Here is a 26634-nt window from a genome sequence, read left to right as displayed (position 1 = left end):
TAATTTTAACAAGATTAATAAATAAAATGAATTAATGTGTCATAATTAACAACACATTATATTATGTGCATTGACAGAAAAACTACAATTCCCATCAGGAAAACGCGGTATATGATTGACAGCCAGCCTGTCCAATCACAGACCTTGAAACGCCGAGGCTACCGCATTGGGCGGGGCTTCCTAACACAAGAATGGAGGCGATCGGCGGGTAAACGTATCATTACACGCTTTGAAATGTAATTTCCCCCACAGACACGTTTCCGTTTTTTTCATTTCCACGCCGCGGTCGTGGACGAGGGGCCGACAAAGAAAGGCACGCGCCTCCGTGAACCGGGGGGAGATGGCTGCACGAGGGCTCGTCCAACGGGAGTGAATGAGAGGTAAGAGAGAGGAGGGAAAGAAGGGCCCGTCGTCGTCGCAGCCTGAGAGCTGCGGGGAAAAGTGGGTAGCGCCGCCTGACGGACCGCCCGACGAACCGGGCAGCCGCTGTCAGGAAACCGCGGTGTCGAGAAACAGGTCTGCAGTATCAGAGGGAGCGCCGCCAACAGCTCTCCATGTGCCATCACACTGTAAACAAAGATAGACATCATATACTGGAGCAAAATCACACAATGGTCAGATAGGTCGTGCTCAACAGTGGTCGCATGGTTAGCAGCAGAGGGCCTCCACCTGGCTACAGGCTTAAAATCAACACATTTTGTGCGCGGGATTGATCCACAATCAGTCTGTGTGGACTGTGCTGCTCTTATTGTGAAATATGAATATAATAGCATCATATTGAAGCATTTTTATGGCTACCACACAACTGCTTATATGTACCGATGCTACCCGGTGTTGCATGTGGTGACTGTGATGTTTTGTTTGCCACAGGTGTGATCGGATGAAAAAAGAAGTCTGCATTCAACAGTGGTGTCGCTTTTAACTCTTGCCAGCCTCATATCATCCCCTTTTCATGGGACACTCACAGTCCACATAAGACAACACACACACACACACAGTGCCAGTATGGCCGAGCAACAGCAGCAGGAAGAGGAGGCGGAAGGTGTTTATGTGGAGCACCAGTACATGTGCAGTGAGTGTCACCAGCTCTTCAACACGCTGGAGGATGTGCTGATTCACCAACAGATCCACACTGGAGGAGAGGGAGAGGGAGAAGGGGAGGTGGGGGAGGGCATGACCCTCCACGGCATCCCCGAGTTGGGGCAAACCCAGCAGTACCAGTGTCTGGAGTGTGGGACCCTCCTGGTGAACCCCGAGGAGCTGCTGCAGCACCAGGAGATGCACATGAGGGAGGCTGGGATGGAGGTGGAGCAACAAGGTGAGGCAAGGCTCGTGTGTTTTGAGCAAGCGTGAGAAACTGGGAGTGTGTTGAGATATTAATAATGTACTGCAGAGATGAGGCTTTTTTTTAATTGTAAGTGAATGGATGTGGAAATCCATTTGTGTGATGTAATAATGCAAGCCATATGAGAGGAAACAAACAGCTCTCAATAAAGCCAACTACAGACTCATTACACTAACTCAATTGTCAGGTTGTTTCCTTCACAATTGACATGGGCATTCAGCATTTTGCCCAGTTACGTAGCTGTCGGGTTAAAACAACAACACTCGATGTGATTGCGTGCAACTGTTTCCCCCCCCCCCCCCACTAGAGCTGTGCGAAGTCATGGAGACAGAGGAGGCCAGGTCTGAAGCTCAGTTGTCAGGACCGGTCCAGTACCAGTGTCTCGACTGTCTGGCTCTGTTCGACTCCCCCGAGACGTGGCTGGAGCACCGGAGGACCCACAGCAGGAGCAGCACACACAGCAACACGGAGCCCACGGTGAGAGATCAAACACTCAAAGACTAATCAGTATTTCATTGTTTACTATTGTGTACTTAAGTCTTTTTGTTATTAATAGTTTAATAAATGATGAATTGCAGTTCCTCAGTAAAGTCATCCATGTGCTGATGCAGCACCAACGGGTCATTCAGTGGAGGTTGCTTAAAACAGTAATAGTTGTTCTGTCAGCCGCCCGGTGAAATTGGTGTTGTTGTATTTACACCATGTAATTACGCACTGAGAGAGATAAAGCAGGCCGTGTTACACACACTCATTCACATCCTAAATACAAGACTTTGTTTAGCTTCTTATATATCCTATTATCTGAACTCCATTTTTATTTTCACATTTAATCTCTGAGCATTGCGGAGTTGAGTCATTCATGTGTGCAGAGCTCAACTCAGTTAAAACTACTGAGATCAGTCAGAGGTAGAACTAGTTTCTGGTGATGTTTTCCTACAAACCCTAAAGCAAGCACTTCAGGAGACCTCTCTGGGTGACGGGAACATTTAAATTGCACTCACAACTTTGTCTGAACTCAGATTCATGACCTTGGGGGTCATGCCCGTTTACTGTAGACGGTGTTCAATCAGCTACACTGTCAAAGTGTGTGTAGTTTGGATCAGGCCAAAGCACAGACCTCAAGTCTCCAGGGCATCTGATAATCCATTAAAACAAAAGTCACAAAGACAGTCATGTTTCAGTATCTAATGTTCTAAATGAAAAACGATCACTTATTTACTTTGTATCATTGCGTTAATCATTGCGTGTTTTTTTTGCACTTACAACAGGAGTACGTGCTGCAGCCCGATGGCACCGTCACGCCACTGACCAGTATTCAGAACTACGTGCTGAGTGAGCAACAGGCCGGGGAGATCTTGGCACAGGTATTAAGGAGTGGAAACTCCTCGCCACAGAGCCACAACTTTGAGGACTAGATAAATGGATTCAGGGTTTCACCGTTGTACGTTTTTTTTTGTAATATATTGCTGTGTCATTTCCAGGTCCTCGCCCAGCAGCAGCAGCAGCAGCAACAACGACAAAACAAGAAACGTCAGTCCTCCATCAAAGCTGGTGCCTCCTCCCGCTCCGCCCTGCTGCCTCCCGTGACAGCGACCCCCGGCTCCGCCACCATGCACCTGCAGATTCTCACAGCTCAAGCTCTGGCAGACAATTGCACCGTCCCCACCCAGCGCCGCTCCAAGCTGCCCCCTCTAATGCCCACCGCCGCCCGAGGCTCATCGGCAAAGCTGGGCGTCATGGAGAACGGCGTCCAGAGACTGGAGTTGAGGTTGGCTCCCTCCGTCCAGGAGCAGCAGCAGCAGCAGCAGACTACGGAGGTGGTGGTCATCCACCCTTACGAGTGCTCGGAGTGCTCCCTTCTCTTCCAAACTCCCGAGGACTTCCTCCAGCACCAGGGGGAGCATTTCCTGGGCCAGGACAAAGAGAGCGGAGAGTCGGGAGTCATGAGTGGCTTCGAAGAGGCACGGGGGAGGGAGGAGGCTGCGGAGAGGGTGGAGGAGGTCAGGGTTCGAGTGGCAGAGAAGAAAGAAACGGTGTGGGCCAAGCCGCAGCAATGCGAGCTCTGCAACCGAACCTTCACCTCCGTGAACCGGCTGGCTGCTCACAAACGCGTGCACGAGCAGGGCACGCACGAGTGCCCCGAGTGCGGCAAGGTGTTCAAGAAGGCGACGTCGCTGCAGACGCACATGCGCACACATTCAGGCGTAGCCAGGTACCTGTGTGTGGACTGTGGCAACGGCTTCACCACTGAGATGACTCTCATCATGCACAGGTAGGCGGCTACGAGACGCCACTTGTCTCGTATGCATTATGTATTCCATATTTTTACATTTTATATAGTTCATGGTGTATATTTATTTATTATTCATAATACCCTGTTTCTCTTTTATATTATGCTGCTGGGGCAAATGAAATCCCCCTCAGGGATGAATAAAGTTAAACTTAAACCTCACCCAACCTAACTTAACCACCACCACCTCCTGGACTCTGATGTGGGACACACCATCTGATAGTTTGTCTGTTTGTTTCATCTGGTTTCTTGCAGGAAGTCCCACACTGCAGACCCCCTGCACAAGTGTCAGTTCTGCAACAAAACCTTCACCAACTTGACCAAGTACCTCTACCACCGTCGCACCCACCTCAACCGTGACACATCTGTCGCACCCGCCGCTCCCTTTACGGTAGTTAGTTAGCGTATGCATCTCCAAGTTATTAGCATGACTAGGGCTGGGTTTAAAAAATCGATTTTTCGATTCATATCGATCTTCATTTGAAAGATCTGATATTGATTCATAAAATCCTTCGATTGATCTTTTAATGTATGCCATTGCACCGTTTACTTCTGGAGTGGGTCATGGTAAATAAATGTGCATGAATGTAACTGCTTGTCAGTCAATTTAATGAAAACATGAAGATTTTTCTTTTGTAATACACCAGATTAGAGAGTTCCTTCTTTGTACAATTTGCAACATTAGTTTTGTGGAAATCTCTTTCATAACTAAGCAAATTGGTATTAGAACTGAAATATCTCTAAAATGAATCAATATCGAAACTTGTGAATCTGAATCAAATCAATTCAGTAAATCAGTAGCGACACCCAGCCCTAAGCATGACGGTTTAATGGCGCTTTTCCACTAGCGCGGCACGGCACGGCACGGCACGGCCCGCTTTTCTTGCTTTTCCACTAGCCCTAGTACCTGGTACCAGGCACTATTTTAGTACCTCCTTGGCCCTGGTTCCAAGCGAGCCGAAGCAATACTAAAACGTGACATCAGCCAACTGCCTTCCACTGATTGGGCAGAGCGTTGTCACTGGAAGAGCGAGCGCTACGTCCGGCATGAGAATCAAACCCGAGCTGCAACAGCGACCCCCGATCTGTACCGAGGCTGTTGTTATTCCTTCACCCGAGTTAAATGTTGCTGTGTGTAAAACCACGTTGTGGTCCGTAATTGAGGTGCAGACGAGTGAGTTTGGAGCTGACGAGCGGATCGAAAAAAGAGAGACGGACAATGTGGCCCTGCGATCGCCTCCGTGATCACCCCCGTGCTGACCCCGCCCCCGCTGAGGAGGTACTAGAAGGACTCAGCTGTAGTGGAAAAGCACCTTTGCCGAGCCGTGCCGTTCCGTGAAAGTGTAGTGGAAAAGCGCCATAATAATAGAACATGTGCCTATTGTCGTCTCTAGGTATCGGCTCCGAGGAGAGCATCTCTCTCAGCACTTGCCATCCTTCAGAGAGCAAGAGAAAAGAGGAATCCCAACGCTCAGACAGAAACCAACCTGATGGCTCCTCTCACAGAGGAAGAGTTGGAGAATCTGGAAGAAGCTCCGACGCAGAGTTCTCAGGTTAAAGGGGAAGGAGGCAAAGTGGAGGGGAAAGGGGCGGGGGACAACATGGAGGTGTCTACCTCAGTCGATGATAACGCTGAAGACCCGCAGCAGGTGGAGGACGCCGCCAAGTCTGGCTCAGCCACAGACACTGCTCCCCCGGACGACACTGATGCCGGAGTTGCGTCCAGCTCTGGCGGCTCAACGGAGGCTGCTACAGCGTCGGACAAAGGAGCTTTTTCCTGTCGTTCGTGCCCCAAGACCTTTCCCTCCCAGCTGCAGCTGACTCAGCATCGACGCAAGTCCCACGTCACCGAGCGGCGCTTTGTCTGCGGAATCTGCGGCAAGTCTTTCAAGAAGCAGATCCACGTGCGCAACCACATACGGACACACACCGGCGAGAGGCCCTTTCAGTGCTCTGACTGCGGCAAAACCTTCTCGTCTCTCGCCAATTTAATGAGACACAACCTCATCCACTCCGGCGTGCGCCCGTACCGCTGCGACGTCTGCCACCGCTCCTTCTCGCAGTCGTCCAACCTCCGCCAGCACAGCCTGCTGCACTCCAACGCCGCAACCCTGTGCTGCCCGGACTGCCCCGCCACCTTCCGCTGGCCCGCCAGGTTGGCCGCACATCGCTACACGCAGCACCCGGGGGCTCCGGCCCCCTTCTCGTGCCCTCACTGCGAGGCCGGCTTCCTGAGCAGGAAGCAACGAGACAGCCACTGTATGGAGCAGCACCCGACCTTGGTTCAGGCCGCCGCCGAGACCAACGACCAGGCAGCGCCGGGCAAAGACCCGACCTCAGAGCCCTCCACCTCCGCAGCAGCAGCAGAGACGGAATCAGGGGATTCAACCGGTCTTGTGCGCGGGGGTCTCGATTGCAACATCTGTGGAAAGAAGCTCAACTCTCCGGCCAACCTTCGACTTCACAGACTGAGCCACTTTGCCTTAGGCCCCGGGCGACCGCGCTGCACCGTGGCAAAACGACCTAAAGCCCACCAGTGTCCTGTCTGTGGAAAACAGTTTGTGTCTTCCTCCGGGGTTGCACTACACCAGCGAGTCCACACCGGCGAGCGCCCGTTCCCCTGCCAAGTGTGCGGCAAACGCTTCCGTCAAAACACTCACCTGCGAGAGCACTTGCGGACGCACTCGGGGGAGCGGCCGTTCCGCTGCGAGGTGTGCGGAAAGGGTTTCATCCAGAGTATGCACCTGGCTGAGCACCGGCGAACGCACACCGGCGAGCGGCCGCACGTTTGCCCTCTGTGCGGCAAAGCCTTCAAGACCTTCTCCAACCTGAGGAACCACAAGAAGACCCACGCCAGGCAGCAGAGGCTGGACGAGGAGGCCGCCGCTCAAGCTGCCATGGAAACCAGCTCTGCCGTGGCAGTGGTGGACGCCTCAGCGGTGGAACTGGCCAACGGGCAGCCTCACCTCATCCAGATCCAAGCCTCAGATCTCCAGCAGGTTAGAGCGAACTTACATATGTGCTGAAGCATCAATCAACTATTTGGGGTAATTAATTTAAAAAGGAACTATGCCACATTTTTACCTTAATTAAAAAGCTCTGGAGTAATTGTTATAGTTAACTACATGACTTGTTACGAGTGAGAACGGAGGCTCTCTGCCTTCCACCTGGCGTCTCACGGCTGAAAACTAACCTTGCAACACCAGTGTAGTACCTGGCCGCCGCCTCGGTGTCCCAGCTCTCGTCTCTGCGACACTGCGACACAAACACGCTCCGTAACCCGTAATCTTTTGGTTATGACTATACAAACATACACGTCGTAACCTTGTGTATGTTATATAACTTTATCCACCACTCCTGTATTGATTTTTCGCCGGCTTCGTTGTAAAGAATGCACATGGCTGAGAGGAGGGTTAGCAAAACAGAGGAAAAGCGAGCGGACTTTCATAGTTCCCCTCAGCACCTGTAAATGTGTTTGTGTACCCATTCTCTGCTGTCAAGTGAACTTACTCCCGAGTTGTGTTTCCTCCTTTCAGACACAGGGCACTCCTACTATAATGTGTAACGAGTTCGGGGAGACCATCGCCATCATTGAGACGAGTGAGGGAGGGGCGCTGCCTCTGGAGCAGGCCTTGGAGATCTATCACACGGCTCTGGAGAACAGCCTGGCCATGGACACTGTGGCTGTGGACGGACTGCAGCTCCTCTGAGGACGAGCACCAGTCAGAAGAAACTACAATTTGAGCTACTGCTGAGCGGAAGAGTCTTAATACAGACTGAAACAAAGACTAGTCGACTACTGTGAGGGTGAGGAGTCGGTCTTCTGTAATAATTTACTGGAGCAAGAATGCTGAAATGTCAAAAATCTGTTATTAAGTTCAGCAAACACACCAAAGTCTGTCAACTTCCCTCTTTTACAAAGCTGTGAGTGGGATCAGTGTTAAAAATGTGTTGAAATGCATTCTAAAGTTAATATGACATTCATTATAAGGACCATTGGTTGTGCCTCATGACATTTGTATGATTCAATTTGTCATTTATACAAGAGGGATGTGATTTTCTCCCCCCCACACACACTGTTTAAAGGTTTGGTCTGTTTACTTTTGAGACATAGTATGCTGATGTAAATAAGTGGAATCAATAAATGTTTTTTTCAAGATGATTAAATTAAATTTCACATATCCAGAGTCACTGCTGTACATTGAAAAAATAATGTGAACCTTGTTTTTAGCAGCTGCCGTTACATTTGAAGGGGCTGGATTAAAAACCAAAACCAAAAAATCTATTTTTTCTGCTGAAGGAAAACCAATTTTTCACATTTTCCGGCAATAAAATCACTTTAATTGAACACCTATTTTTATTTGCATACTGAAAGATACAGTTACAAACTTAAATTATTCATATAAATTCCCCTCTTGCATACTGGAACAGCAAAACAAGGAGTATAACACAAAAACATTAATAGCCATATTTATTATTGTTTTTCCATTTCATGTGTTTTTAATGGTGTCTTAAAAGTCAACTTATGTTCAATGACAGATTTTTCCTTATCAATAATATAATGAGTCTACTGACTCTAGAGTAATTATTTACAACACAACCAAGTCTTGCACAAAGACACAACCAGTATTATATCCTACCAGCTCTCTTTGATTCGTTACCCTCCTCTCACTTACCCCAGTTTTCTCTCCATCTGTCTGAAAAGGAGGTCTGGAGAGAGCAATAAAGTGACAAAGGGAGGAAGGAGGGAAGGAAAGAGGTGGAGGAAGGAGATGTACAAGTGTAGAGGCTATAGAGTCAAACTTAGCGAGGGACAGAGAGGCATACAAGGTTGTCGAAAAAACATACTGCTTATTACTGTCGAAAGAATATAAAGGTCCACGTTGAGTTTGTCTTCCTCTTTGAAATTAATCGTAAAAATAACTGCACCACAGGTCCTTGCTGAGGTGAGCGGCCAGTCAAGGGAAGACTACAATGGAGGAACTGTACAGGTGTGGAACAGCTTCTCTCACCTGCATTTAAAACTATATAAAAAAACTGGTAAAAGCAATCAACAGCTGGCAGAAAAGAAGGAAAACATCTGCCAGCAATGAAAGCAGAACCAAGGACCAGGATCCACTGCAATGATAGGAGTAATAACAATAACCATAGGAATACTACAACAACGAACTGAATATGACCATTTTAAATACAAATCAAATCTTAAAAAAAAAAAAAAGTTAATAAAACTGCTTGGCAATAGAGGATTAAGGCCTGAACAGCCTGACCTCTACAACAAAGAGCCAGGATGTGCCCATTGACTCTGACCCACCTCTTTCCTTCATGGCTAGCGAATGAGAGGCACAGGAATGCTTGGTTCCTACCTACTGGCGTGTGCTCAGGTCAGTCGTGAGAAATGAGGACTTGGCCAGACAGGTGATTGCAGGAATGATGGCACTGCCAGAAGTCCACTAACATTTCAGTCGATTTTTCAGTCACTCCTGGTAGACCTCTCCTGAAGGTCTACATGTGAGCAGTGAAATGGAGAAGAAAAGAAAAGAAAAAAACATCGTTCCAGGTCCATAGCAACGAGTGCTCTTGTCAAATCAAATGGTTTCCAGCTGTTGAGGGCCCAGCCCTCGAGTGTCAGCAGAAACAAGAAACAAGCTTACAACAGTTGAGTCTACATACAGGTTGTTCCTCAAGCAGAAAACATACTGCTTTTTACTCAGCTAACCCTGTTAAAAACAAATATCAAAACATAACATCCTTTTTTTTCTCTCTTTTTTTTTAACTGCCGACTTTTCACCGTCTCAGAATGGGTTAAGCAGGTCTCTCCGTCCAAAACAAGAACCCTTTCTTCTTCTGAGGCAAATGAGTGCAGCTGTACACAATGGTCCTTCGTTCACTGGCATCAATGGGAGCTTCCTGCAAGGTGATTAATACAGAGTGCTAATTCAAGTGTGGGATTTAAGAGTTTGCAGGGTGTGTGCCTGTGTTGTGGTAGTTTTTTGTGCCACTGGTTTTTCACATGTTCTTTTTTGGTACAATGGCCACAAATTAAAAAAAAAAAAAGTCCCAACATTGCATACAAACATATTTCACTCTCAAAGTTGGCTGCTGAAGATAAAAAGAAATCAGGATGTGAACAGGAAAGCAAAGAGAGTGGCTTTAAAAACAAATTGTGAAAGTATGTAGGGAGAGCGAAAAGGAGTGACGGCAACAGTCACTGATTGGTCAATCTAATTAGTCAGCATCCCTCATCTGCAAGAGTCCTGTGAGTCCCGAGTTTCCTCTGGGCTTATGTCTGTCCCCTGCTCCACCTCTTCATCCTGCAGTTCTCCACCTCCTCTCCCAGATCCTTCTCCTGACTGGGACCCAGACGGTCCAGGGAGGGACATCGCTGAGTCAGCGTTGCCAAAAGCAGAGGCATCAGAGGGGGCAGCCGTCTGCATGATCTTCTGCCGGACCTCCCTGATCTTCAGCTGCAGACACACCTTGGTGGGAAATATGTCGGAGTATCTCGTCTGGAAGGCTGCGGTGGCATGAGCTGGAAGCAAGAAGAAGGAAATTTAAAAATAATAATAATAGTAAATGGTCACTTGTTCTGAAAATACTTGTATAATATGTATACGATAGAGTGTGCAGTCTTGTGTCCAAGGGCGTCAGTTTATTCTGGAAAGTGCTGGAGACAATAACCATATGCTGGAGTGTGTTTTGAGGCATGCTGGGTAAAATTATGTGCCATTCGTTTTGACTTTTGTTAACACTACTAGAGGTGACCCAGAATAGTCGTTGATTGCATTCGGAGGAGTCTGATTCGACTCATGGCAAAATGTGGTTATGAAAAAAAGATTGTTTTCTATGGGGGTGCTCACTGCTACATAGAATTTCTTTGTTTTAAAATAATTAGTTATCGGCCTATTTTGATACAAACATCAGCACAGCAGTGATTAATCTGTCCATGAGGAGGTCCCGGTACCGAGAAGGTGCTGTTCTGTTACGGCCAGGTCAGAGGGAGAGAAAAGGTTCATATTTCCCTTCATTGGAGGTAAATTGAATTTGAGCCGAAGTTTAATTCACAAGATTTAACTGAGTGACTCGTTTTCTGTCTATCGATCACGCAGCACCTACACATACACACACACACTTACAAAAAACTTTGTAAGTGATTGGACACTGTGCACGACCCCATTTTCCTTGTTGACAAAGTTTTCATTCACCATACACACTCATTAATTCACAGCACTAACTCAAACACTCTTAGACAGACAGTGATGCGTGTTGTGCGCGCTCACAACCCAACACGACGCCGAAGATGTGTGACAGGAAAAAACAACATGATTCAACGATTAGTCGACTAAAGGCAAAATCTGACAAGTCAGATTTAATTATGCAAATTCTTGGTCGGGGACACCCCTAAACACTAATATAGGCTACATTAGGTTACATTATATCATGAAATACACTCTCACATCTCTGTTCATAGAGACGTGACAGGTGGGGTGCGACAAGCGAGTGGCCAGCTGTGGTCACTGCTCACAGTTTTTATTTTCATATAAAATTCATTTAAATGCCAATCAAGAATGAGCAAGTGCGAGAGAAACACCCGGTGCGCACCAGCAAAAACTGAAATGAGACAGTTGAGGAGAGGAAAAACACAGAATATACGGAGGCCTATGTATGTCGAAGAGACTTTGTTCCGTCCACACGATGTGAGCGATGGGAGGATCGGATGGTGGCCCAGGTTTAGGAAACTGTTACTGTCAGCTGCACATCTGTCAGCAGCTGTGCTCCAAACAGACATGTCCCAAACTTTAATCTTTGAAAACAGTGACATTTTGGATAGGCTATAGGCTAAACATTAAGCACTATATACTCATCCTCATTCATACTGATTATTGAATTAAAGGTTTGTGCCTATCGAGTATCGGCAATTGAGAGGAAGATCGACAATGTTTTTTTTTTCTTCTTGCCTATGTTATAAAACACATACACACAGGCTACAGCTGTGCAGCGCCACGTCTACGTATCTGACACCTATGTTTCTGACTCACCTGATGGAAAGAAGCCCTGCTCCTGGAACAGCTGCATGACCAGTGCTCTCCTCTGGTCCAGTGTTCGGCGCAGGGAGGAGTACGGCACCTTATCAAACTCCAGTTCTGCCAGGATGTCTTCCCCATCGGGGGCTGGGAGAGGGCAAAAACAGACAGGAGTGGTTGAAATTCCAAAACAACTATCACGGGGGGGTTAATTATTTTTAATTGAAGATGATCATTTTTAAAATATTATGTGTGGTAGATTCTCACTGGGGTTAAAGTAACGGAATAACAGTAAAAAATATAGTTTTGAAAGTTTCACAGAGGCAAAACAGCAGAGAACATTTCAGTGAAAGCACAGTGCCAGCACTAAAAAAAGAAACACCAACAAGAGCTCTCCTTCAACACAACCCCGCATCCTATGCTGCTATTATATACATCCTGCCCAGAACAAAATGTAACAGCCTGTCTGAGTAGTAGCGCTTGCTTTTCTCTGTTCGTTACCTGCTCTGTCAAAGGTGAAGATGTCTCCCTCACACTTGGCGGCACTTTTAGGCGTGTTGGGCTCTGAGCTGCAGCTCGAGCGCCGCCGGCTTTTTCTTTTAGGAGAGACTTGTTCGTCAGTGGCCGAGTCCAAATCTAGAGGCACGAACACACAAAAGACAATCTTATTTTAAAACCTCCAACATAATGTGCAAAAGAGGAAACATACATTTAATGTGTGAATGACGCATTCAGACACCATTGTTAATGGTGGATGTGTGTGAACGCCGGGTAAATGTGGCTTGTAGCACCAAATGCTACAGTGAGTGATCAATAAAACTAGTGAAGTGCTGTGAAGGCGTGGCCCATTTTCCTTTTAACAATAAAACAACTATAATTGTAGTTGTATAATTGTAATCTGTCACATCTAGAATCAATAAACAGTATAATCATATTCACAGCACTTTGTTTTGATAAATACAATGAATAACTACTTTTCACCAAACGTTCATGCATCCATGACAAGTTACTGCAACTAGGCCTGCAACTATCAATTACTGTCATTACTGATTAAACTGCTTATTACTGGCTCAAGTCGATTTAAAAGATGTCAGAAACACAAAAACATGCTTGTCATAATATCTTTGAGCACATGTTGACATTTAACAGTTTGATTTAACATCTTCAATTCATAATCTTCACTTGATGATCTGAGATATTTGGCAGTTAATTATTTTCCAGTGCAATTAAGGACACAAATCTGAAAGCATTTAGTCAGATCAACAACAATAAAGGTGAGTGAGACCTGTGGAGTTCTTCCTCTTGCGACGATAGCTGCCCAAAATAGCACGGGGTGAAGTGGCCAGACTCTGCAGGGTGGGTGAAGGCAAAACTTCCTCTGGCCGAAACTCTGGCAGCTCGGCAAAGCGCTCCTCAAAATACACCTCCGAGAGCACCCTGCCAGACCAACACACGCACAAACACAAAATACAGAGTATATATACACTGGCCACCAAAATATTTCTCTGACCTTACATAAAAGATGAAGAAGAAAGGTGTTAACTCACTTGTCCACAGAGTCAAAAGTCTTCTTTAGAGGTGGTGGGCGGGCTTTAACCTTTTTGGGCGCAGGACCGTCTTTGTCAGTCTGTGGGGGAGGCAGAGCAGGTTCTGTGGCGGATGGAGGAGGGAGCGGAGAGGAGGGGAGCGACTCCTTCCATCCAGGCTGCGCAGAAAATCAAATTGAAGCATTTTAAACAACATCAAAGATCTGGTGTGTGTGCTAACAAAAGCTAGGTTGTTTTTCTGACTATGCGATCGCCCTCTCACCTCTTTGGCTGTTGTGCTTTCCCTGGTCCGCGTGTCCGAGAAGTCGGCTGCACCGGAGCTCTCCGGGGGTCTGTCAGAGGACGGCGGCTCCTCAGCAGGATGTGTCGATGGAGACGCCGTCTGCCCCGCCGGCTCAGCATCGAAGGAAAAGTGACTGTTGGCCGCCGCATCCCTTTCCCGCTCTCTCTCCTTCTCCCGCTCACGTTCCCTCTCTCGCTCCCTCTCCCGCTCCCTCTCCCTCTCTCGTTCCCTCTCTCGCTCCCTGTCCTTTTCCCGTTCTCTCTCTTTTCCTCTTCCTCCCCCTTCGTAGCTGCCCACAGGAATGTTTGCCACCGTTGCCTTCACTTTCTGAGGGGTCCTGACTGGGAGCTGGGTTAATTTGGGTGTACCTGGCGTGCTGCCTGCAGGACAGAGAAAGGACAGAGAGATGAAATGAATAAAAAAATAATAAAGGAATAATTAGCTGTAAATTAGAACAGTGTTACTGTCGTGAATAACAAAAACATGCAGCCGCACCAGGTGTTTGGATTTGAAGCGGAGGACTGCAGGGCCTTATGGACACAGCTGGGCCACTGGGAGGTGCCACTGAGCTGCTACTGCTGGAGGTCTGCATCTGCCTCTCAAGCTGTCTTTCCGAATGTGTCAGCAGCTCTGTCTGCCTCTCCGCCTGCCGCTCTGCTTGTCGCTCTGCGGCTCTGTCCAGAGGCAGGTGCCTGTCCGCCTGTCTGTCCGGATGTGGGTGTGCGATTGTGGCGGGTATTGCCGTGTGCTTGGGCAGGATGTGAGGGGAAGCGCTGGAGGGGCTGGAGACGGAATAGACCACGCTGGGGGGCACCGCTGTCATGGAGACCACCCCTGTTGCCATAGTGACGCTAGGTGAAGGAGGGTAGATGGCGGTGACTATCTGGCCCGCAGAGGCAGGGGCTGAGGTGGAGGGCTGCGGAGACTGAGCTGTGGCTAGGAGCGGTGGCTGACCTGGATGAAGGAGACAAGATGAATAAACGTCCACATTTCTTCTCTGTTGCCAATTAACATAAACAAACACAACACCACCATCAGTCCAGATTTGTCCCGGTGAATCTCAAAGACTTTTTCAAAGCACATGTTCGTATACGTGTTCTGTCCGGAGACGATTGTGGATGCTGCTGTTCAGGGCTCAGTGATTAAAGTGGTTAAACTACAGGCCAGTTGTTCCAGCAATGTTCTGCTGAATTGGATGCTCGGTGTTTAACAGGTGCATGACATATTTTTCGGATTTTTTCTTCATGTCAGAATTGATTCAAGATATTAAATTAATTTTTAGGGGCAGATTTTTTTTCCCCTTAAAGCTGCTTATGTGAAGTTGCTTCTCAAAAAGCTAATATGCAAAAATACATGTTCACTGCTTAACTTTGAAAGCTGTAATTGAGAGGTTATCCACACACAATAAACACTGGCAGATGTCATTTATAAATTCATGGAACATAATTTGGTCAAAGGTGCTAAAATGTTTGTATTGAAACTGTTTGAATTTGCAGAGTATTTAATACAATAGTTGCTCATGTATAAATGTAATTTATCTGTTATTGATCTCTGTTGAAGGAAACTATTTTCCCACAGTGCAAAGCCCAAAGAAAATGGGGAAGTTGCAACAAAAACAAACCTTAGATGGTAGTGAAACCCTTTCTGAAAGATAATGGAAAACAAAACATAGTTGTGTAACCTTGGGACAAACATTCTGACGTCGACAGGTGAAGTTAAATTGGCAAGACCCTCATGCTGGAGTCTGAGCTGTGGCCCTGTGCTGCGCATCATCCCCTTTCTCTCCCTGATTTTCATCTCACTGTCTCTCTTTACTGTTGCTATTGAAATAAAGGCAAAAATGCCCTAAAATAGCTATAAATAATATAAAAATGTTTATTTTGTGTGGACCAATTGCTAAGCCAATTCACTTTAACAAGTGTTATTTACCACTGAATATACTATATATTCTTAATAAAAGCAGGATACTTTGGCATAGAGTTTGGCTTCATGTGGGCACCGGATGAGATGTTTTCAGTTCATATTCATTGTGATTTAAATGAGCCTCGTATTTACATTGATATCTAGCTAACTAACTTCAACATGTGTCAAGAGGCCAAATATTTTAGCTTGAGTCGGACTTGTCTAAAGTCTCCATCATTGAGCTAATGTAATACAATAGTTAACAAACGAAAAATTAGCATATGAGGGACAGAAGCGGAGAAACCATCGGACCTGCAATCAGTGGCTGAACCAGTGTCTGTCCAGGTGGTGCGATAGCTGTAAACCCGAGTGTTGCTAGGGGTGAGGGAACATATGCAGATCCAGGCACTGGCAGAGCTTGCTGGGTGGGGGAAGAGCCTGTTGCCGTGGAGACCAGAGGCAGAGTGGATGGGACCCCTGGAGTGGACTGGACATAGGTGATCCTGGACAGGAGCAGGAGAGGTGATTAGAGGGGAGAAAATGAAAATGAGGAATAAAAATAAAGATGACGAAGGCCAAGGGAGACACGGGAAGGAGTGGATGACATTTTTGTAATGAAAAATGTCGAGAAAGGTGCAGCAGCAGTGACAGAGGGTGTTAAAGTATAATAACGAGGCAGAATAAAAATGATGGGAACAGACATGATTAGAAAGAAAGAGGAAGACAAAAAGAGAAGTGCTGCAGAGGGGGGTGGGGGGTGGGGGTCAGTGGTTGAGTGTACATCACAGAGAGCAGTACTGGATGACTAGTGCTGTGTGTGTGTGTGTGTGTGTGTGTGTGTGTGTGTGTGTGTGTGTGTGTGTGTGTGTGTGTGTGTGTGTGTGTGTGTGTGGTTGTGTGTGTGTTAGAAGCTGAGAGGTAGTGTGGGGGTGGCAGGCAGAGGCAACTTGGGCCACCAGCAGCATGACTAACACATCCAGAATAGAGCTGCACTGCTACAGCTGCACCCCTGCTGGAGTTTTTGTTTCTCATGCCGACTGCTCACTATGCTTTTAAGAAATCCGGACCGCAACACAACTTCATGCTGTTTGGTATTATTTATGCCATTTTAACTTTTAGTCAAGTACCAGTATGTGCCTTGAGTTACTTCACTTCATAAACTACAAGGAAAAGATGTTTATTTTAATGAACAACTGTTCAACACTGATCAGCACAAGCTTGGTCTGATGATGTTATTTGTGTCTAAATGGAGCTTTTTATTCCACCAATAACCACATAAAAAACACCCACTGAAAATACAACCATTTTGTTTAAAACTTTAAGAATACACTGCCCCATCTGAAAAGCCTTTTCATTCTGTTTCAACATCTGGTGGGTGAAAATTGTCATGTAAACACTTCTGAGTGCTTTCTATCACACTTTCCTTGCACACTCACAGTTTATTTAAGTCCAAAATTGTTGCTGGGAGATTATCTTCTGTTTAAGTGATGTTTACTAGTTTTAGGGTGAAGTCAGTTTAAATTGTTTGCCCTCTCCCATTTAATGGCTCCCAACAGTACAAAAATGAAAAAACAACCTTGCTTCAACATAAAGCAGAGCAGTGAACCAACAATCCAGCTTAATCCTGGTTTTACCTTTTCAAACATTAGCACATGAGTTGAGAGCACCACTAAACCATTATCTCTCCCAAGCATTTATGTTTTTTCATGGAAGCCATCAGTCAGATTTAATTCATACGAGAAAAGAAATACTGACAATAAATGAGCAACTACCAAGATTAACAGAAGCCCAGGCTGGGATGAGTAAGGCTGGCATATGTTCGTGAATTGGGTGCCTGTTCATCAGGGCTGAGTCAACCTTTTCTGGGGCATTCTGTAATTTGTTTATAGTCCCTTTTTAGACATCTGATCTGTAACAGTGTTGGGTTCATCTCGCTGTTAAAGAAATGGCTTTTAAGCTTTCAAACAGTCTCCAGCATGAAGCGTTACATGTCAGCTTACAACACGAATGTTATCAACAGAGCAGCAGTACCCAAGCAGTAAGCAAACGCTGAAATCCCCTTTTCCCTCCTCGCCATGACATAGCACAAAACAAGAATGAATTAGTAGACATTGCTGTTAACATAGAAGAGTAAACATACATCCTCATTTCGTTTACTTTATATGTTCAATTAGTTATCAATGTAATTAGTGTAGAATGTGCTGGCAGCCAGGTGATGTTTCTACATTCATGTTAAATGACATTTTGACCAATCACAAGACCTGGAGGTGGGTGTCAGAGTCTCCCCTAAGCAAAGAGCAGATTCTCTGTAGCTTGCCCCAGCCTTGTACCTGCTGTACAAATCTGTTGTATTTTTTGCGGTAAGCATTTTGCTGGATTTCCTGAAGAATCCTTGGACTGAATGAAGCTGAAAATTTAGGCCAAATGTGCTGGTAATCTAGTCAATGGAATTTGCCAAGGAGGATTTTTATTTCGCTATGTTCCCCTGCACTGCTAGATAAAATAAATCCTCAATGAAGAAAAAATAAATAAACACACCATTACAAATATTCTCACCTGAAATGTGAAGAGAACACCATGAACATCTGATCTTACTCTTCTCTTCTTAAATTTGTTCATTCACAGTATTTCATTTATAAAATAATCTATTAAACAGATTTAATTTCCTTGCGCATAAGGAATGATAATTCAGCCAACATATGAAATGTATTACCCAGCTGTCTTCAGAGGGCATCATAAGTCACACATTAAATAGGCGCATATTTTACACTCATTTAGATCATCACATAAGACACAGTTTCTTGAGAACGGCAGCGTGACAGAATAAATACTTTTTATAGACGTGATACCAACATGTTAAGTTCCTTTTAGTCTTTCCGTGGCAGTGATGGTAGGAGGGTTTTGTCTCATGAAAATAAAGACTTTCCAAGCAGACAATTACAGTAAAGCTTCTAGCAGCCAATTTAGAATAATTTTCATGATTGAAAACTTATCTGTAGTCTCATTGTTATGGAGTATCAAGGTGGTGATATCGACCAGATATATGCTTATAGTTACATTAAGCAGTACAGGTGCAAAAGAAAAAGCATGTAAAAGCAGTGCTGTAGGTTAAAAACAGACAGATCTACATTCATTATATCAGTGCAGTTTGCTTTGCGTGTCATTTAATACCTGGTGGGTGCTGGTGGCAGTAGCACAGCTTGGGAGGGGGCTGAACCTGGAGCCACCACAGCAGCTGTGCCTACTGTTACGGGGAAGGGGCTGCCAGGGTGCACTGCTCCGCCCTGAGGCAGCTGGGACTGAACCACAGGCATGGGTGCTATCTGAATGATCTATAGAGACACGGAAAGAGAAGGCCATTAAGGAAAAGTGGGGAAGAAACACAAATGTATGATTTGGCAATACAAGTGGTAAAGCTACATGTTTGTTTTTCCTTGGCTTCACCAACAAAATGTACACAATATTTATAGTTTGTCTCCAGTGAAATTCTCACAGACCTTGCTTCCCGTCTGAGCACCGTTCTGGACAGGAAGAGGTGGAGCCACGATGGGAAACTGCTGGGCAGGGGCCTGCGCAGTCCGTACTGTTGCCATGGGAACAAGCATTTTACCCTGGAGCACGGGAGATTGTGTTTGCACTAAAACAACAACAGAAAGGGTGGGGAGGGAGGGGTCACCACAGAACATTAGCTTTATGTATCCGAGGCCTTGCCATGGCTCTGCTTTGCTGCGACGTCATGACGGCTAATTCAAAGCTCTCACCTCTAGTTCCTGGGCTGACGACCCCCACTGTGGGGCTGGACGAATACCCCGTCAGTGAACCTGCACCCTGCTGCTTTCCGTTGGCCAAGGACATGTGAGCGGGTGGAGCTGTGGGCAGGTTGAAGATACTGGTTGGCTGGCTGAGCGGCTGAGGCGGACTCTTGGGGTTGGTGTTGGCAGGTAGGGTGGGCAGGATGTACTGAACTTGTGTGATGGCCTTACCCCCGGGGGGCGCGAGGGAGGAAGCAGGAAGGAACTGGGGCTGAAGCAGGGGCAGAGGCAGGGGCCCGTTGGTTTGGCCGTGTGGCGCTGAAACGGCGGCGGAAGGAAAGGCCTGATGCTGGGGGGGCTGCGGCTGGGGGGAGGGGGTGATGAGCTGTACAGCAGGTTGAGCAGACAGAGCCCCTCCTAATACATAATTAGTCACCACACCCCCCGGGCCCACACCTCCACCTATAGGATTAGGTGATGACGAAGAGTAGTACCCACCGCCTGTTGCCGTGGCCCCGCCTCCCGGTCCCGAGCCAATCAGAAACTGCGTCTGCTGCAGCGGCGTCAGGGACTTCCTCTCCGGTGGATGCGGGCTGGATGAAGTGCCTCCATCTCTGGGTTTGCTGGCGATGGGAAGTGGCGTGCTGATGACAGGACGCATCACATTGGTGACCACTGTAGAGGCCACCCTGACCGCGCCAACGCCCAGGAGTGGGTTCCCCCCCAGCGAACCCACCGACAAGGATGGAGGCCCCCCGGCTAGAGAAGTGGAAATGACTGAATGGCCAGAGGAGAGCAAGAGAGAGGAGGCTTGCACTCCTCCTCCTCCTCCTCCTCCTCCACCACCTCCGTCTCCTCCAAATGTGTCCTTAGCCTCTCCATCTCCTCTTTCCTTCCTCCTGTGATCTAAAAACCCTCCCCCTCCTGATCTCCCCTCATCGTAACGCTTGCTGGTGGGGTAAGAGGACAGTGAGACACTTCTGCCATGAGGGGTGTGGTGTGAGGAAGATGACGACGCGGTAGAGCAGATGACTGGAGCAAAAACTCTCTGAAAAAAATAAAACAGATGATTTTTTTTCATTCTAAATGATAAATTAACCTGTATGTGTTCAACTGGAAAGGTAAATAACAGAAAACAAATCTGTCACCTTTCGATCATTTTCGTCTCCAGAGCCGTTATCGCTGTCGCTGTCAGTCACCCGCTCCTTACACTTGAGGTCTATGGAACTGCTAGGATAGGGGTCCTCTGTGGAAAATAAAAATATACTCTACTAACGCTGCATTCAGGCAATGATGACAGAATGAGACAAGGAAGAAAGGCTCATAAAGTTAGGGTGTCATTCCAGTGTACTAACCTAGTAGTCACAACAAGTAATAAACTACTTTTGTTTTGTTACATATTTGTTCATTTCCAAGAGCGGCCAGATATGAATGATGATGATAAATTAATTGTTGTGGCAATAATGGCTTTTATCTTAATGTAAATGCCAACGGTGAAGCATTTCCAGCCGGCATGCTCACTGTTTGTTCATGTCTGTTGTTCCTCTCACTAAGTGGGGGAAAAAAAATATGTAAATGTCCATTTCCCAGATGTTCCCTAGTTCAGAATTACAAGTCGTAGGCTGATGTGAATGTTTTTTTCCCCACACTGGGCTGATTGTTATTACTGGCCACTGTTATGAAAAGGGACACATGGGCAGCAACACATCTGACATCAAATATTACTTGTGACCCAAGAACCATACTGTAACACTGAATGGGATTTCCACATGCACTGTAGTAAGGAAATGCATCAGGTCGGTCAGTGACACAGTGAAGTGTACTGACACATCTCTCTAATTGAGCGTATTGCTTAATGAGAAGAGTAAGCTTGATTTCTCACCGATGACATCATCATCTCCCTCCTCCTCACAGATGACCATGCGCTCCTCATCACTGGTCATGTCCTCACTGACCCCCCGCTGGGTCTGTGACAGGGGCGGGGCATGGCTTGAAAACTGACTGCCCCCATCGCCACACATCTGAAATCAGGAGGTGTTTCACCACAGAGCACTGATGCTTTTACAACAGGAATTTCTTTGAACTAAATTTGTCTGTGTTGTGTGTGTTTTTATCTCAAACGTGAGAAGTGTTATCGCCGACAAATGCCCAATATCCTACTGCCAACATTAACACATGAGCTGTTGTAATGTCTCACCTGTGCCAGCTCTGCCAGGGCCTGTGTGTTGCCCCTGTCACTCCGCTCCAGGCTGTGCATGGCACTTTGAGAGAAGGCTCTAGGACGGGTAAGCTGGCCCACATGACCCTCTCCTGTACTCCTCTCAGACACCAGACCTGGACCAGCCCCCTTCAGCTCCACAGAGTGGGGCTCTGTCAGGGGGCAAACAGAGGAGTGTTATAGCAATCAATAAAAATGCTATAAATGACGGATTTTGCTGTTATCGATGTACATGTCTGTTGTGAAACCAACCTGTGGACTCAGACATGCTTCTCTCTCTGATGTCTTTGCCCCCTGGGACCCCACGACCTTCAGAGCTGGACTTCTTCCTGTCTTTGTTGCACCATTTCCAGTCTGGGTGCGCCTTAAAGTGAGCCTCTTTTACCTGGGACAAGGAGAGGGGACAAGGAGTGGAAAAAGTGAAAAGGTGACAGAAGTATAACACATGATCTGTAGGTTGGCATCGAAGCAGTTTTGTGAGGCTTTTAGTCTGCAAATGCATCTGTGTGTACCTGGAAGGCCAGATCGTGGTACTTTTGTTTCTCCTTGGGTCCCAGAGCATACCACCACTCCCCAAGAATCTTGCTGACCGTCCTGTTGTCCTGGTTTGGATGCCGCTGGTGCACCAATGCTCTGTGGCGCTTACTGAAAATCATGAAGGCATTCATCGGTCGCCGGATGTGGTCTTTTTCCCTCTGGGCAAGTGAGCAAGAAAAACAGACAGATATTAGATTTAATATTTCATGAAAAAGAACAGTGAGAATTTTGATGTTGTGTGTGGGCAACGATGCAACTACCTTTCCAGGACTGCTCTTGTCTCCATCTTTGGGCAGCGCACTGAGGGACTGAGTGCGTCGCTTTACTGGTGATATAGAGAGGGGCTGCTCTGGTACCACTCCTGGGAGGAAGCTGGAAGGAGACAAAGAAGAGCAGCCCTCTTTTTATTATCTTTAGAGGAAATCTTCCTGGACAACAATGTGGACATGCAAACCTACACATTAGCACTAGTTTCTCTTTCTCTTTGAGATGTTTTAACATTCAATAATTGTCCACTTTATATCAAGTATCATGTACCATGGAACTGTAGGTCTCTTAGATGTAGAGACAGAGCACAAGTAGTTCATCTCTCATGAGATACATTAGCAGATTCAGCAGATAGCTCATCCATTTCAATGGCTGACAGCCTGGCCACTGCCTTTCATATAGTGATAGAGCTCAGAGATGGAATGCTTTTGTTCCCATCTGCTTTGTTCTGGCACCGAGCTCTTCTGCCCAAATTAGCACGAGGATACAGAAAATATCACACTCTCTTACTGTATGTGTGGGTACACAGTACCACAGAAAATTACTGTGAAGGCTGACTTGGACAAATATGGACAAACACATAACTGCTGCTCTATATGGACACTGCTGACACATAAGGGTAAATAGGCAGCGTGCTCCTTTGTGTGTGTGTGTGCAACCTCAAAGTCACTATCAAAACAGAAGAAAGAAAGCTGCACTGACGGGTCATCCACATCACTCTCCGTCTCACTGTCGGGCCTCTCCCTCTCCGCATCGCCCTTTTCCTTCTCTGGAGGCGGCTCATCAGTGGATGGGGGAGGCCGGGATGGGGGACCTCTCTCTACAGTGGGAGGTGCCTCTGCAGGCTCCTGTGACAGCGCTGCCACCCCCTGACACTCTGAGGAAAAACAACAAAGAGATGCGTATTTGCTGAGGGAAGAGTAAACAATATGTGATATTCAAAACACCATTAAAACATCAAAGGAAAGTTACATCAAACTGGTGATAGCGCATGTTCTACAGTCATTACGTCAGCCATAAGGTATTCAGTACCTGTCTTCAGGCTGGCTGCTTGGGGGTGGTTGACTGGGTGCTGGCCCTCTCCTGGCTGAGAAGCAGCATCTGATTGGGTTGGAGCCAGGAAAGGGACCAACGAATGCCAGGGGAAGACTGGAACTGACCGGGGCTCTACGTTGGTCCACACTGCAAAGAAAAACAATACTACTTATTAACAGCCAACACCATCTGATATCCATAACTTCATAACATGTTCCCCTGCTCAGATATCACACTCAAGAGAATCAGGCCTATTTCCTTATTTGGGGAATCAGAGCTCTCAGTGCAACACAACCAACAGAGATACATTCCTACTCTGATCATTTTTCTTTCTTTTTTTTAATAATTAGTTTGCTATTTGAACATGGATAATCATTTTAACTAATGAGGCTACAAATTAAGTATACTAAAATCAGACAAAGGCCAGAGCCCAGAGCTTAGGTTACAGGACAATGCAGAGCACTACAGGCTCATTTATTCTGGTCATCTGACCAGGGGCTGGTTTACATCTGTGGCACGAGGTGAAGGCAATAAATTCTGGCAGAACAGAACAATATCAGTACTAGTTTGAGAACGATCAAGAATCCCAGTACTGCCATTGTAGCACACCTCTAACCACTTAACTGGTTAAATCACTCTAACAACAGCAGATGTACCGAAGCACTCTCTGTGCTCAACAGCAGACTGGATAGAGAACAGAAGCTGGTACACTGAATGGTCATAATTGAATAAGGGACTGTTCAAGTGATATTATCTTTCTTTCCATTATCAAAAAAACAACTCTTGATAAAGAATGCATCTCTCTCGAGTTAATTCAACACTTAAAGGATGCATTATCCTACTTAAAGAAATGGTGAAATACAGTGGAGTCAAGTAATCCCAGACTCTTGGACCTGTATGTGTACAAAATGGCACAGTAGTAAAATGACACAGTATTTTCATTGAAAGTAAGGAAAGTGACATGGACTAACCAAACATGCTTAATCCTTGGCGGAGATACTGGGGATTCTCTGATGAGTACATGGTTGAATAAAATCCTTGTTGTTTCTCCAAAGACAAGTAATAATAATAATAATAATAATAATGATGATAATGATGATGATGATAAGTCCCTTTAAAATATCTCCTCTACAACACTCACAAATCCAGGTGAGGAATCATTTTCAAACCAAAATCTCGAGCTGAAATTGTCTGGAAGCTCACAGGTGTCGACAAGTGCTCAATGGTGTCTGTGTCCGTTTCATCCCTACAGGTTGCAGTCAACATTCACAATTATTACTGCATCATGAGGCTTTGAAGATAGATGTGGCATAGAGAGGTATCCTTATTTTCTTTTTCAGTCCAAATGCGAGTAAAAAAAGAAAAAGAAATGTGTGTCAAGTAGAGTCCATCTCCCCGTTTCGCAAAAATGCCGCAATCTAATAACTTAGACGGAAAAATGAAACATCGGTGGACAAAATGTACTATAAACGATTACAACAACACACAAAGCTTAAGTTAAATTTGTAAGAATGCAACAGTGTATAGACGACCCACTGAAAAGATGATTATGATCGTAGGAAAGGTTCCTCCTCCCTTTGGTCTAATTACCCCCGATGCCCTCTCTCCCTGTTTGTTTACATTACTACAGCAGCTCGGCCATGAAGGGGTTAACAAGGCCTCGCGCCCATCCGCGGCCTGGATTACTACATGCGCCCGGAAACTACGCAGTCTCCCTGGGCCATGTCAAACCTCGGTCTGCGGTTAAAGCGTGGCTGCAGACAGGTGGGCTGGGCAGGTATTAAGAAGCACATAAAGCCTCCGAGCCGAACAGCTGAAGAGCTGCTGTGTTTCGAGGGCTATCGATCAGCCTAAACTGCACTGCAACAAGCAAACAGGGGCGATAGGAGATGAGGTGATACGTCTTAACTTGGAGGAAGAGCAGCAGCGTCAAAAAAAACAACAACAAAAAACAGCTTTTTGTCCCAAGTATGCACTGCTTGCTCAAACGCCAACTACTTCAACGCGTTATGATTTATATAACGAGCCCACAGACTCTGATTTAGCTGTGTCTTGCAACAGCCGGAGCCTCAAGTGCACCGCTCCAAATTGGACCAACCTCTCGGGAACGCCCCTGGTCGTGCACCAGCCGCACAGACAGAGGCAAAAGAAACGCAATTGTTCTCATGTCTCAACTACAAAGGCGTATTCACATGTACATGGCTGCCAAAATAAGAATCCGGCGAGGGCTGTATGACAAGTGCATTACACCCAAATACTAACTTGTTTTTCCCATTACTTGACCCCGAGAAATGCACCATGCACCTGTCCTGACCTGACGATTTACCCAACACCTGTCAAGACACAAAAATCACCGTTGAAGGGAGAGCGACCAACTTGGATTTATGCTTGTTTACTACGCATAAGCAGACGTCGTTGACTGTAAATCTGGTGCATTCATCCATCACCCAGTGCTTACAAGCCCGCTATCCATCAGCTCGATTATCAACAGAGCAAACAAACACTGTCGTCCCTCCTGCTACCTGCTAGTGGCTCAGCTTCATCTCTGTAACACCTCTCTGCCTCCTTCCCCACCTGGACAATCTGCTCTTAAACCTCACGTTAGCTAGCTAAGGTGATGATGAGACTACAACACAGCGATGAAAGCGAGCACGGTGAGTAGTCCTGACTGCACTCGGCGAGGAGAAAGGGGGAGATGAATCTCTGTGATATTTCTCCTCCTCCTCCTCGGACAAGCTCTCGGGGCAGCAGCAGCAGAGACGCTGGATGAAGATGCCCCAGGTTTCCCGGAGCCGACGAGTGGTGGCGAGGGGGGGCTTTAAGAAGAAGCGATACAGTAGGTTAGGTTAAAGCCGTGGTGAGGTCCGTCCGTCTGCCTGCAGCAGGTTAGCTAGCCACTTCGTGCGGACGACATCGGCGCTCACACCGTCCAGCAAGTGTAGGATACCTGGAGTTACGAGTGTTGTTTCGCCCTAGAAAAGTCCTCGTATCGCATCTCCACGGCTCCCAGTGCGAGTTTACTCCCTTATTTTTGCCTCGTTCTCTCTCTCTCTCGCAAGCCTTGGCCCTTTCTTTCTCTTTCCCTCCCTCTTCCTCTTGTTGTAAACTAGGCTGCGGCCCCCCCCATCCCCCGTACTCGTCGCCCTCCCCTTCTCGTCCTGTCAACCTCGCCCAGCCTTGTCCCGCCTCCCTCAGCGGATTCCGCCCGCCCATTGGCCGAGGCAGCCACTCGTCATCTGCCCGCCGCGGGCCCTGATTGGTCAGCGTGTGCGCTGGAATGCCAGTCATATGCAAATTTCACCCGGCCTCAAGAACAGCTTTTCTTCTCACCTCGGAAACACAACTTTTCACAGACACATAATACTAATAAATAAGAGACGGCTCGTAACTTTACTAGACACGCAGGTAAACACGGGGTGGCGTTCAAGTTCCGCCTC

At 46.7% G+C, this 26634-nt stretch overlaps 2 protein-coding genes across 4 annotated transcripts in view; one reads left to right on the top strand and one right to left on the bottom strand.

The window, feature by feature from the left end:
- Positions 1 to 986: 986 nt before the first annotated feature.
- Positions 987 to 7838, top strand: znf526 (zinc finger protein 526). Its single transcript, XM_083990567.1, has 7 exons — positions 987 to 1318; positions 1653 to 1822; positions 2614 to 2709; positions 2827 to 3617; positions 3891 to 4026; positions 5030 to 6634; positions 7172 to 7838. Exons 1-7 carry the CDS (start codon positions 1006 to 1008, stop codon positions 7343 to 7345), a joined length of 3285 nt encoding a protein of 1094 aa, XP_083846693.1. The 5' UTR covers positions 987 to 1005; the 3' UTR covers positions 7346 to 7838.
- Positions 7839 to 7999: 161 nt separating this feature from the next.
- Positions 8000 to 26634, bottom strand: part of cicb (capicua transcriptional repressor b) — a 38315-nt gene continuing 19680 nt past the window's right edge. For 2 of the 3 annotated variants that reach the window (XM_083990564.1, XM_083990565.1), the window contains exons 3-21: positions 23195 to 23344; positions 22865 to 23039; positions 22156 to 22267; positions 21871 to 22053; positions 21611 to 21743; positions 21338 to 21510; positions 21023 to 21161; positions 20289 to 20386; positions 19150 to 20188; positions 18886 to 19025; positions 18560 to 18720; positions 15701 to 15891; positions 13982 to 14440; positions 13466 to 13866; positions 13204 to 13361; positions 12942 to 13102; positions 12158 to 12292; positions 11672 to 11803; positions 8000 to 10164 (exon numbers count right to left, since the gene is read on the bottom strand). In XM_083990564.1, coding sequence (XP_083846690.1) covers positions 9875 to 10164; positions 11672 to 11803; positions 12158 to 12292; positions 12942 to 13102; positions 13204 to 13361; positions 13466 to 13866; positions 13982 to 14440; positions 15701 to 15891; positions 18560 to 18720; positions 18886 to 19025; positions 19150 to 20188; positions 20289 to 20386; positions 21023 to 21161; positions 21338 to 21510; positions 21611 to 21743; positions 21871 to 22053; positions 22156 to 22267; positions 22865 to 23039; positions 23195 to 23344 — 4430 coding nt within the window. In that variant the 3' untranslated portion in view covers positions 8000 to 9874. The remainder of the gene's footprint in view (positions 10165 to 11671; positions 11804 to 12157; positions 12293 to 12941; positions 13103 to 13203; positions 13362 to 13465; positions 13867 to 13981; positions 14441 to 15700; positions 15892 to 18559; positions 18721 to 18885; positions 19026 to 19149; positions 20189 to 20288; positions 20387 to 21022; positions 21162 to 21337; positions 21511 to 21610; positions 21744 to 21870; positions 22054 to 22155; positions 22268 to 22864; positions 23040 to 23194; positions 23345 to 26634) is intronic. The other variant, XM_083990566.1, reaches the window with a different exon arrangement.

The sequence above is a fragment of the Trachurus trachurus genome, assembly GCF_905171665.1.
Source record: "Trachurus trachurus genome assembly, chromosome: 16".
Lineage (NCBI taxonomy): Eukaryota > Metazoa > Chordata > Actinopteri > Carangiformes > Carangidae > Trachurus > Trachurus trachurus.
The sequence above is the reverse complement of the archived record's forward strand: the minus strand, read 5'-3'. Positions and strand labels throughout refer to the sequence as shown.